Genomic DNA, 13,340 nt, shown 5'->3' on the forward strand with positions numbered 1-13,340 from the left:
AAGTTTAGTGCCAAGATGGTGAAGTTTAAATATAAATGTTCATTTTTACAGTAATGATATATTGTGCCCTTTTATACCTTGTTATTTTATGCTAATTCGATGTTATGCATAACTTTTCTCCAGGTGTTCTCAGCGCATGTAATTGATTTTATTATGACATATCTTCCTATATGTGGGTGGTACATCTTTTTTCAGAGTTTCGGGGGTCTGGGTTCGAATCTTGTCTCAGGGCTTCCTGTGTCAAGTTTGGATATTATGCATACGTTTGCATGGGTTTTCTCTAGCGTTCCAAAAAGATGAATCTATAATTGTCTATATGTGCTTGTTTGTCAATATGCACCCTGTGATTAGCCTGAGTATTCCGGATCAAGTTAGTATGTAATCACCCACGACGCTGAATGAAGTGAAATATAGAAAATGAATGAATTATGCTATGTTTAAAAAGATGGCAAAAATAAGTTTTCCAATGATTTTCTGCTTGGTTGGACTTCTAACTGGGTTAATGGCGACGGTCAAATATGAGGGAGACCATCCACTTACACTAATTACATTCATAACTGGACTACTTTCCATCAACGTAGGGGAAGTACAGCATTGAAAAAAATATATATTTTACCATAATTTGTTGGTTAAGGTTATGGGTTTAGGGCATATCATTTCCATAGCATTCAAGCCAAAAAAGACGTTTTATAGGAAATTCCACTAAATTCCCACGGGAACAAGTTGATTTGGTTCATCAATCTCAACGTGACGGCGTAGTTCCCACTATTTATCACTCCTAAGTGCTTTTTTTTTTTTTGCACAGACTGTTAATTACATTAACGAAGAGGCCGAAAACAACAATACAGGGGGCGCCAAATACTTCACCATTCAAAGGTCCCAATTAAGAGCTCAAGGAGAAGGTTCAACACATGGTTGTCATGGTTTGACCGCAGCCTCTTATTACTTCAATGAGGCCCTTGGAAAAAGCCGCCGTGCCGAGCCGACCTTAACGGGAGGGCTTAGTCAAATCGCCATGACAACACAAACAAAACAAACAAAAGCAGCGCGACCCCTCGCGCTTGAACACTCAACGCTCTGTAGGCCGGTCAGAAACAACCCAAAGGATGTGAAAGGACTGAAGTACTTGAGTGGAGTTCCGTTGCAAGAAAAAAAAAATCCAATCCGGAATCCTTTTGTTTTCCCATGGTGCTCTTCCAAAAATGGTACGTATCTGAGCTTATGTGACAGGAAGACACTTGGGGAATTCAAGACGGAGCAGAGACCGCCATATATGCAAAAAATACAAAAATAGTTCATTTATCTTCTGGAAGCTCAGCCCACTGTTGTTGGCTCGTACGAATGGTCAGCGGTGGCTCCCTGCCACTTGTTCCCCGTGTTGACTGACGGACAATTGCAGCTAATCGGCCTGTAAAAACGAAGGGCGCTATTTATAGACTGGGCAACGCTGTTGTGTCTGACTGCGGGGGGAAATTAAGCCAACCTTCACCGTGTCAATTACCCGATACTGATGACAGCGGGAGGGAAATTTTGGCAAACATCTGCGGCGCTCGCTCGCATTTCAAGTGTCTCGAGCCTCGCTCCTTACCCGCAAGTTACCGCATCAAATAAGCAACGACACGTGACAACCCTCCAGTTGAGCTTTTTTTAATAGGATGCTTATTAGAACTAGATGTTAGCACGACGTGACTTTCTTCATAAATGTGCAATCCACACTGACGGACAGAGGAAACAAGCAAGTCTCCGTTAATGAAATCATGAGAATTGCTGAAATTTGAAGCATCAAAATCAAACCATAGTATGTGTGTGTACACTAATGCGGAGGCTTCAGTACAGTAATGGCAAACGCTCAATAGTTCTTGATTTCAGCTCGGGTCGAGATTGAAAGCAGATGACTTCAACATAACTTTGGACACCAGACAGATCATACTGGGAAGCCGCTAAATACATACTAGTGGGGATGACATAAGTGGGTAGACTAACAAGCATTATTCCATCCGTCCGTCCATTTTCTGAGGCGCTTATCCTCAAAAGGGTCACGGGAGCGCTGGAGCCCATCCCAGCTATAGAACTCGTGCACGCAAAGTCACCATAATGCCGGTCAAAAAGAGCTGCTTGACATTGTGGGGGCCATTGAACCGGAGGAGAATATTTACAATACCCCGGACCTGTTGTGCTGTTGGTTCTCACAACAGACGAGACAGATATTCAAAGAGGTGATTCTATAGATTACCATCTGAAAAGACAAGAAAATATTGATTTCGGTAATTAAACGTGATGCATTGTGCCCAATCAAATACACACGTCTGTGTAGTGGTCACTTCATTTCAGGTAGGAATTACAGTATCCTTCTCAATCTCAAATTCCCAAGAAGTATTTATAATGCCAAGTTGGCCCATTTGAGAACAATGCTTTAAAAAAAAAAAAAAAAAAAACGTCACCTCCAACGTACACGGAAGCGTGTTGCGGCCACACATTAAACTTTGGTAAACCTCTCCCCGACAGCTGTTTTTTTTTTTTTTTGTTAATGAATGTGAGTTTGTGTAAAACCAGGGGTCATTTATTTAAATATTGGCATTTGTATTGAAAAAAATCTGAGTAGCTCCATCACTATGAACAGATCCAGCAACAAAGTATTTTGTATGCGTCCTGACTTTTCTACACTTTCAAACTCTTCCGTGTAAATCTCGACGACTTGCTCACCAGATACATGTGTTGGTCCAGTTGTCCAACACAAGTGGAAGCGGGTTAACGGTCCACTTTCTTATCGGCGAAAACATGGACTTCGCATTAAATATGGATCCTCTGTGCCAAGTGTCTCTCATTTTTCCATGTATCTTCGTTTATTAGCACTTTCTAAATGTTTAACGGTATCTGACAAAACTCTGGGCGTCGTGCTACAAGACATATTTTCGCGTCGTCTCAACAGATTTAGCATTGAACAATGCTTTGTTTGACCGGCAAGAAGGCCAGTCACGTGACTTCGGTGACGTAGGTGCAGGAGCTTTATATACACTATATCTATATACTATACCTTTGAACCCACTAAGCATTGTAAAGCACTCTGATTTAGTTCAGATTCCGAACGCAAATCAAGGAAATAGGAGGAAGGAAATTTCATTCCAGGGTCAAACTGTTGGCGCCGTAAACATTTATAACCCGTGAAAGCAAAGCTTTAAGTAACATTTCAATTGTGACTTCGCTGGCGTGGAGGCCAAGTCTCATGAGATTTCCTGAAATCTCATCTGGCGCTGTGTATTCGAGGTATAGTTTTCCCAGAAATGTTTGGGCGGCCTCAAAAGTGTTTGACTTTAATAATAGTACAGGCATTGAATTTGACCTACGGAATTTTGGCATTCGTTATGAGTGAGCGCGTAAAACATCGAGAACATGCATAATACAGTCACTTGAACACCGTTATTATTTTTGTGTTAGTATACTAAGGGGATTATTTTCAAATCTCAATAGCTTTTGAATGTTGAGTTTGAATATTCTCCCCAACGGAGGCTTAACATAAAGCATAAACATGGTGGAAGTAGAAACAGACACCGGCAGCAGTAATAATAAGGTACATAATTCATCCATACAGTATTGTCGGTTCTCAAAATTCTATTCACAGAGGACATACTGTATGCTTAGTATAAACACTGGCAATTTTGGAATGACGTGTGTATGTCTCCTCATGCCGTGACACCACACTCAATATTACATATGGTATTATGATGCTACATACTCCGCCTCAAGGCTACATCGAGTATACGCGTCGGGGGAGCCGCCAGTGGTCGACTGATACACATCCAGCCTTTCATAATTCATTGCGCACAATCGAGTGTTGGTGCCGTGTGGCGAATGACATCAGGAATATGAGGCAAAGCCAGTGAAGAATCAGTCCATGCTGTTCCATACCGTACTGCGAGCGGATTCCATTTTTGCATCGTGGGTGTCTCGTGAACCGTGAAATAAGCTTGCGGTCCAAACAATTTTCTCCTCACTCATCAAGGGGAGGAAGTAAACGAACGTTCAAATTAATGGCAGATGTTTCTATATGTCAATTATAACCTCGCGTTCTAGATACACGGGTCGCAGTTGAGCAAAAAAAAAAAAAAAAAAACAGATTTCGACTGTTTGCGCACAGGATATAAACAAGGAAGCTGAAGTTATGAGTCAAAAGAGAGATGGGAGGGTCGGAGAAGTAGCTGTCACCGTTGACATAATTCAACCAGTCTTCAAAAGTTTAAGAATTGTTGTGCGATGATTTATACAATACCTCCAAATGTTCAGCGACTACGTAAAAAAACGTCATTTTGTTGAGCGAGACCTTCAAAACTTGGACCTTTACAGGTTATTGTCCAGCTAATGTGTTTTGGTTTGTTTGTTTTTAGGTTTGAGCCTCATTAATGAAGGCTGTTTTTTTTTTTTTTTTTTTTTTTACACTTCCAGGATGAGAATGACCAATTTGGAAAAACACTAAAAGTGTCTGGTGGGGGGTGTTGAGTTTCTTCCTATCGGAACACAGAAAGCACAGCACTTTGCCGGGAATGTCCACTTTTTGTATGTGTTCGGTTAGACATGTTGATACAGTTTTCGGTCCTATCTGCACGGTTACACTTTTTTCAAGCCATGCCCGTCTGAAACAGTTTTTGATTCCAGCATCCTTGTCAATTGCCCTCGCTCAATCTTCATCCTTTTTTTCTAACATTTTCGCCATCGTAAAACTTTGAACACACCGTCGCTCAGTTCGCGCTAAGTCCCACGCGCCGTTACTTGGCTAACTAACAAGTTACACTGCGATTTCTGAGAACCGAGAACACATGTACATGGCAATGGTGAAACTCGATTAACCACTAACACGATTGGATCGTTATATTGTATAACTCTCTTGTCCAATGGAGTAATCTGCCGCAAACAAGTTTTAATGTTTATGTCGCAAAATGCAAATATTTACACTACCGAGCAAGTTAGAACGGCATATGATAGTCGTGCTTGTGCTAGCACTAAGCTGAACTTGCAGCTCGGAGCCCACCCCCTGAAATTTTCTCAACGGATTTGCGCTTATCTCGAGAATGGTCATTTTGGTCTGAAAAAGTCGGAAATCCGCCGATCGGCAGAAAATTCTCATCCCTGACTCCTAACCTCATTTTTATGCAAATTTAACCCTTCCAAATGCATCAAGGGACACAGGAACACCTCCATTTTGTTTTCAAATCCCATGGACCTTAAAATACATCTGACCCAAGATTAGTGAGGTCGTTATGGTCAAACACTCCATAAATCTTCTTTGTCTTGCATCCATCTATCCATTTTCTAAGCCGCTTATCCTCACGAGAGTCGCAGGGAGTGCTGGAGCCTATCCCAGCTGTCAACGGGCACGAGGAACGGGCTACCAGCCAATCCCAGGGCACATGGAGACAAACGACCAATTGCGCTCACAGTCACACCAAGTGACCGTGCCGCCCGTCCATCCATCAATCCATTCATCCATTTTCTTAGCCGCTTATCCTCACAAGGATCACTGGGAGTGCTGGAGCCCATCCCAGCTTTCAACGGGCAGGAGGCAGGGTACACCCTGAACTGTTTGCCAGCCAATCGCAGGGCACATCGAGGGGCAATTTAGAGTGTCCAATTAATGTTGCATGTTATTGGGATGTGGGAAGAAATCGGAGAGCCCGGAGAAAACCCACGCAGGCACGGGGAGAACATGCAAACTCCACTCAGGCGGGTCCGGGATTGAACCCGAGACCTCAGAACTGTGAGGCCAACACTTTACCAGCTGATCCACCGCGCCTCCTCTTTGTCATCCTGTTGGGTTTGAATTTTAACTTTTTTTTTTTTTTTTTTTTCCCACCTTCAATGATTCTTCTTTGATAGAAAAACCTTAAGACAAAACGCCCTTCGCGACAGCAGACACCAGGACCGGTAATCGGCCCTCATAATCGAGAAAAATGACTTTGAAAATTGGTTTGCATTCTTTTCTTTATGTCTCATGCGGGGATTGTGTTTCAGATAAGGAAAACAAACAAGGGGGAGACTCCTTCCTGGCGACGCGACAACAACGGGAAATCAGAACCATGCGCGTTGACTGGGAGGAAAATATGTAAAGGATTAAGTATAGTAGTTCAACATGTAACTATTCAATTACAAAAAATGTCAAATGTTCAACTAAATAAACACCAGCAACGCTCCCTTGCCAACTCAGCTGACTGATATTATTTTTAAACCCCCCACCCCGGGTAAAAAGATGACATTGCCAATCCCAGTAAATATCACAGCCGGGAGTCAAGTTCCTGACAACCTGTAAAACCTTTGAGTAGTGTACATGACATCCATATTCATATACAGTACTGTACCGCTCCATTAGAAAGTCATAACAGCCAAAGCAGTACGCCATCAATTGACATCTGCACGTGTTTTTTTTTTTTTTTTTATAATCACATAATGCTGCTACTTGGGTGTGCATGCCAGCGTGACGGCAATAATGTCACGCATTCCACGTTTATCAGCGGACACAAATAGAGGAACCTTCAGGGCCGGTCCGCTTGACTCGCGTCGGCAACTTCTGTACTCACGCGGATGCGAAGGGTCGCCTTCAAACCGGAAGCGAAACACTCGCCGACCTCTGGTTCGACACCGAGATTACGGCTTCAAAACAGGAAGAGGTAAACTAAATAACGCCGCTCATTCAGCACCGGCGAGGATCGGGACCTCCTTTTGATTCTTGGAACAATTGCATGTGCTGTGCTTACACCGGGAACGTAAACAGTTTAACTATGTATAAGATACGCGGTGAGCTCGCCCTTAATATTACTCTAAAATCATCCTGCCCCTTATGTTACAAATAGTTATTACTGAACCGCAGCAGCCTTCTGAGGTTTCCATCATATGGGAAAATTTGAGGAGAACTTTTAGTTCCTCCAATGCAGACTTAGTACTTGTACTTTATTGTGTTCCAAAGCGGGCCAAGCGCCAGGATGATTTCCCTCATTTAAATGAGCAAAATGACAGCCAGCAAAGATTGGTCAGTACGACCAATCCATTCTTGTCGCTGAATGCACAGACCCGGTTACGGCATAGTCGGACAATTTTGATGGAATGTGGAACGTTGGGAGTTTCATTTGTTTCATGCTTTTAAATCAATTTGCTTGTATCTTAAATCAATTTTCCCCCATTCGAATGAATTTGAATCCCGTAAATCCATTCGACCGCCCCCACAGAAATGTCTGAGCAAACGCGCTAAGCCCGTGAGCGCCCCCTTTGACCGCTGTGAGCAACTTCAGACGTACGCCCCGTGGTCAATCAGTGTCATCCATTGAAGTTACACGGCTCATTAAAAGGTTCAGATGACATTCCCATCAGAACATTTTTAGGAACAATTTTGTTGGGTTTTTTTGCAAACTTACACTGAAAATTTCAACAAAGAAAAAAATACATTGCTAACCAAACCAAGCCAACTATGAACTATAAATTTGAAATGTCCCTTCCAACTTTGTTTCATTTATTATCATTTTTTTAACCCACAATGATATCCCCGTCTGTTTTTCTTGGTGTAAAAGTGAATTATTGCTTGCAGAATATCTTTAGCGATGCATGTTGAAAGCTGAATAATGCTCCCGAACAGTTTTAGAGTTAATGTCATGTTGCCTCCTATATTTAAAATACATAATTAGCTTTCTGTGCTTTCATCCTCGATCAGGCTGTCCCAAGGCAGAATTTTAACATTTACACACCAATTGTAATTACCCCTTTAAGAGCGGAGGGGGCGGCGTCAGGTAAATTACGAAGTAAGAGTGTGAGAGGCAGTGTGCTGCCGTGATTAAAAAAAAATAATAATAAAAACATTTAAAAATAGACGTCAGGCTGTTGTTCACTGCGCTGGATCTCTATCTGCGCTGAGAGTGCGCGACAAGTGCGCAAATGCGCAGTTGCGCAGCTTAGAGGGAACATTGCCCCACACACCCCAAAATCCCACAGTTTTTACACACTGTATTTCTTAATATTGGAAAACGGTACTGTATACTAGTACAAAAATGTGATAAAATTTCACAAAACAGAATGAAAATGAATGTTTTTGTAAAGCGTAATTGCAGTGTCGTAAGTCTGCCTTTAAGGGGCGTGGCTTTGTGTGTTACATTCGGGGCCTAAAATCCACCACGTAAAAAAACTTGCAACTAGTAGGGTCACTCCTAAATCAAGTCGAGGCACCGCTGTTATTTGTTTAGCATTGAATGTCACACGTAGGTGTCGCACGGATGGGCCGCAGGCCAAGGGGATTACGGCGAAGGCGCGCTCGCCACTCACCCGCGAAATAGTGAGAGGAAGACCGAAGTCCTTCCCTCCTTGGAGCCTGAAGCCCCACGGCGCCGACCCAGCCAGTACCACGCTGTAGTTGCTGCTCATGATTTACCTGAGAGAGACACAAGAAGAGTTGAGAAGTCAAACACGGAACCATTCTTGCATTAGTCATCTGGAAATGCCATTTGGAAACGCATTTGGCCTGCAGCTATCAAATATTATAAGAATTGATCAATTTACCAATTATCCCATTGATTTATTGAGGAATTAGATTTAAAAATTGGTTTTGCATCTTCAAAGACAAAACATGCATGTGAGGTGCCGGTATTACTGCTGTCCACATGGGGTCACCATCCTCATATTACACACTGTAATATCTGTGACTTTGAGTGTGTGTGGCTTTAAAAGGTGCGGCCTGGCACGGTGAGTGACGTGGGAGTCGGCAAGTCAGAGTGTAGAGTTGAAAGCTGTGGTGCGTTAGTGGCGCTTTGTAGTCGGCAAATTGCACATTATCGTCTTTTTTCAGCGTGGAATGATCCCACACTTTGCACAAATCGCTCTTTCATGCGCTCTTTCCACAGCAACATCAATCTGTGTAGAAAAATGATCATTGTGAAGCTATTGGTTATTTTTATGAAATGTTATTCAAATTATGTGAGTCGGTCTTAGCCCTAAAAATAATAATTGATTGTTGAAGCATGGGTTGGCGATAATGCAGTTCTTGTTTTGTACAGATCGTGAGACTCGTGGCCTTCATCCTTCGCTGCAGTCTAGACAGTCTCCTGGTGGCTCTGTGTCCAAAAAAACTAAATTTCTCAAAGCTTACAAACTCCGATCAAGAAATTGAGGCGGTGTTTCAAGTCACACCCTTCACGGACGAAGAAATGCCAGTTCTCAGTTTCGACTGACTGACAGCTTGTTCCAGAGGAGGGAATAGTTGAATGAATCATTTCCGATACAAAATAGAAACCTATCAATTATACACATGAATGGGACGGCTCCAAATATGAAACGTGCACGACTCAAATATTTTACCCATGATTAAGCTTAGCAAGTTCAAGCCCATTGCATTCCTTTTAAAAACTGCAAGGGACAGACAATGCCAAGTGTTGTCGCACGGTGACGCGTTTCTCGTTAAAGGGTTCGGGGGAGGGGGAATCGCCTTGTCATATTTATGGAACGCCACTTGGTTTTTAATATGTCAGGGTGTGACTTTTATGACAGCGTCCAACTGAGAGAAATCTGCCACAGTGTATAATTTCACACAAACCACAGCGCTTGTGGAATTATAGCACCTGTGACCTGCCCAACAGGAAGGGTGGAAGCTGACATGAAAATATGACATCAAACGTTAAGTCATTAGCGTTAGAGATCACGCATGGCGCGGTTTTATTACATGGAATAAGGGGAACGTGGGGTTCCAACAGACAAACATGGGAAAAAACTGAATAGAGGCCTCTGGGCCTAACCTAAACCTAACCCTAAACCGTCACATCAGAGTTGAAACCTGTTTGCGGCTTTTATTTCCACCAGAACACCAGCACACCAGAACGGTATTGACAATTGTTTCAACACAACGGTGGCAGAAATCCACGTCGAGTGAAATAAACGTCTTGGCTTTGTGGATAATTGGTCGCTACTGCCGTTGGTTGAGTTTATCTTGACTCAGCGACAGTAACTTAATTTCTACACTTTTGTTTAAGAAATGGCTTAAAAACTGAAGATGAAAAACGTACAGCTTTTAAAGCGAGTTATCAAAGGCTGAACAACAGATAGCTTCGAATAGCGGACCGCGGTGCGGGTTTAGACAGAGTCAAGGTCTCTTGCCGACCCACGATCAACTGTTTGTTAAATAAAGATCAGCACAGCACGTGCGCAATAAGACAACTAAATAAATAAAGACGAAACGGGGAGTAAGTCATGAGTAATAATGCCTTGTCATTTCCAAAGAATGTCCCGTTGCGGTTGTTAGTGCCTCCCTGGAGTTCGCGGCACCAGCACCTGTCGCGGCCTGTCACCTGGTCGGCCCTGAAGGTCCTTCAAAGTAACCAGTGGAGGGGAGGAGAGACGAAACTAAATCATGTGCGAAAATGATATCCCCGAAGTGAACACCTGGGAAGCACGGAGATGAACTCCTCTACTTATAATTGCACGCTTTTACATTTGAGACACAGGAGGTCTGCCATTTTGGTTCTAAACACTCATTTTATGGCCATTTTAAGGCGTCCTTTTCAATGATTAACTTGTCCTTCAGACATTTTTTTTCTGATTGAGACAGTTATACTCCACAAAGAGGTGAGGCAAAACAACAAAACATCTGTGTTATCGACGCTGTGGGCTACGTGTGATGACTATTCGTACTTGGGGGTTCGAATGAATCGATCCTGAACTCAAAAAAGTGCCCTTCGAATTGCCACAAAATGGCTTCCATCGATCACCTACACGGCGAGTCGGAACGCCTTCCGGTACGCGAGCACGATGTGATGCTCACGAAAACAATGCGCCCTTCAGCGCTACCTCGCCGGACATCCAAATCACGAGATGATAAGGCAAGAAGTGTCCGAGATATCGAGGCATACATCCGTCGGCCGTTCCTCGATGCAGAGGACCAGAGGTACGGCCTCTCGGAGATCCAGCATCGGACCGCCGTAGTCGACGGGATCTCCGGCTACAAACCCAACGTGGTGTCGGGCGGCTACCCGCCTCCAGTAGCCGAATCCGAAAGATAACTCCCGCGGGCCTTGAGATCGACGCTATCCCAACTCCGTTCGGCCTGGTGTCCCGAGCTCGACAACTATCACCATCGACAACGTCCTCGATAAATGCCCGTTGTGTGACGTCGCCCCCAACGATACAGAATCATCTCTTCAAGTGTGCTCAAAAACCCACCACGCTGACGGTGGAACACCTGCGGAGCGCCCCGGCCGATGTGGCTCACTTTCTGGTTCTTGACACGGAATAACGACCGTCGCACTTGGCTACAACAACAGCGACGTGTGTTGACTCGCTGTGAAAGAGGAAACGCTAAGAACGCAACTCGACAAAGTCTTCCACTTGGAAGCCAAACCCTCATTTAGTTGTTAAGAGTGATAAAAAAAAAAAAAAAAAAAAAATTAACTGTTGACAAAAAACACAAGCACACCATTAGCGGTATTTACGTATTGGATTCCTGCAGTACGACATTTCATTCCCCAGTCGGACCTCAGGCACGTAAAATCTTGATATGAAGAAAATTGGGAAATATCAGATCATGCGCTCAACCCTCATTCATCATTTCGCATGCTCCCTAATATGGACAAGACAAACATCGCGCTCATGTCGCCGCTCGTTTTGCAACCGCCGACGATATCGTGCGTCGACATGAGCGGCCGCACCTTTTGAGTGTTGATGGAGCGCCGAGCGCGGGTTAAGTGCGATGGGCGTATTCAGCAAGCGTCATCGCCAGGCTGAGCGAGTTCCACTTCGCTGCTGGCTCTGCGCCACTGCAGCCTTATCTCGTGTAATCGCACTTTTTGTTTCAGCACATTCACACCCAAAAGAAAACTCGGATTTAAACAATTCCTTCTGCGTGGCAGGGGGGGAAAAAAAAAAAAAAAAAAAGTCACCGGCTCCCAAGATCCTACAAGTCCCAACACCAGATGCTGTTCTTACTAGTAAAATATTTAGGTATAAAATTACAAACAAATTTACGGAGAAACTACTTCATTCAGGCGGCACGGTGGATAAGCTGAAAAGCGTTAGCCTCACAGTTCTGAGGTCCCGGGTTTGATCCCGAACCCGCCTGTGTGGAGTTTGCATGTTCTCCCCGTGCCTGCGTGGGTTTCCTCCGGGTACTTCGGTTTCCTCGCACATCCCAAAAACGGGCAACATTAATTGGACACTCTAAATTGCCCCTAGGTGTGATTGTGAGGGGTATCTGGCTCCATGTGCCCTGCGATTGGCTGACAGCCAGTTCGGGGTGTACCCCGCCTCCTGCCCGTTGACAGCTGGGATAGGCTCCAAAACGCCATAGACAGGCTACCGAAACTTGCATTGATATAGCAGGAACTGCAAACCTATTTATTTTTCAGATGACATTTTACTTTGAATCCCCACATTTGAGAACAAATATTTTTACTTTCCAGTACTTAGTTTGTCAAAATAGGCTCATTACCTTTTTCAAACTACGAAAAACAACGACGTAAACATGGAGGTAAAGTCAAGTGCAGTTGAGATTTCGATTTAATCTAGATTGAGGGGGGGTGGCAGAGTGGATCAGATGGTAAAGTGTTGGCCTCACAGTTCTGAGGTCCCGGGTTCGATCCCGGACCCGCCTGTGTGCAGTTTGCATGTTCTCCCGGTGCCAGCGTGAGTTTCCTCCGGGCACTCCGGTTTCCTCCCACATCCCGAAAACACGCAACATTAATCGGACACGCTAAATTGCCCCTAGGTGTGATTGTGGCTGCGGCTGTTTGTCTCGATGTACCCTACGATTGGCTGACGACCAGTTCGGAGTGTAACCCGCCTCCTGCCCGTTGACGACTGGGAAAGGCTCCAGCATGCCCCGCGACCCTTGTGAGGATGGGATGGCAGAATCCCACTTTGAATGTTCTGAACTCCTATTTCTAAGAGGACCATATTAAGCAGAACGCTACAAAAGAATTGGACCAAAACAAGGGTCATCCTGCAGTTTTTCTGTTTGTTTTGATTTTAACAATGCAAAATAGTTGAGCCTGAATCAATAACTCCTCTGCTGGTTGCAATCAATTTTGTTTTGCGACGAAATGATTACTGTACGCAATAATAAAGTAAATAGTAAAATATCAACGCTGAGTTAATTTCATTTGACCAGCTCTAAATGGAACCTCTAAAGTTTTCGTCGTCGTGCATGAGACTACGCGAGGTTTTTGTCTCAGCAAGCATCAAAAGATGAACCATGAGTGTAATTTTGTTTTTGTTTTTTTTTTGGGGGGGGGCGTGTTTTGCAAAAAATATATCAACTGTTCACACAAGTAGTATATTCAACATATGATGAGAAAACTGTGATCGCTTCTTTGAATTGTACAGTTATC

The 13,340-nt window shown here is 43.8% G+C and overlaps 1 protein-coding gene across 1 annotated transcript in view; it reads right to left on the reverse strand.

The window, feature by feature from the left end:
* pdlim5b (PDZ and LIM domain 5b) overlaps positions 1–13,340 on the reverse strand; it is a 52,899-nt gene that overhangs the window by 36,564 nt on the left and 2,995 nt on the right. Inside the window, exon 2 of the mRNA XM_061801003.1 lies at positions 8,296–8,401. Coding sequence (XP_061656987.1) covers positions 8,296–8,394 — 99 coding nt within the window. The 5' untranslated portion in view covers positions 8,395–8,401. The remainder of the gene's footprint in view (positions 1–8,295; positions 8,402–13,340) is intronic.

Source organism: Syngnathoides biaculeatus, chromosome 17, assembly GCF_019802595.1.
Source record: "Syngnathoides biaculeatus isolate LvHL_M chromosome 17, ASM1980259v1, whole genome shotgun sequence".
In the NCBI taxonomy this organism is placed as follows: Eukaryota; Metazoa; Chordata; class Actinopteri; order Syngnathiformes; family Syngnathidae; genus Syngnathoides; species Syngnathoides biaculeatus.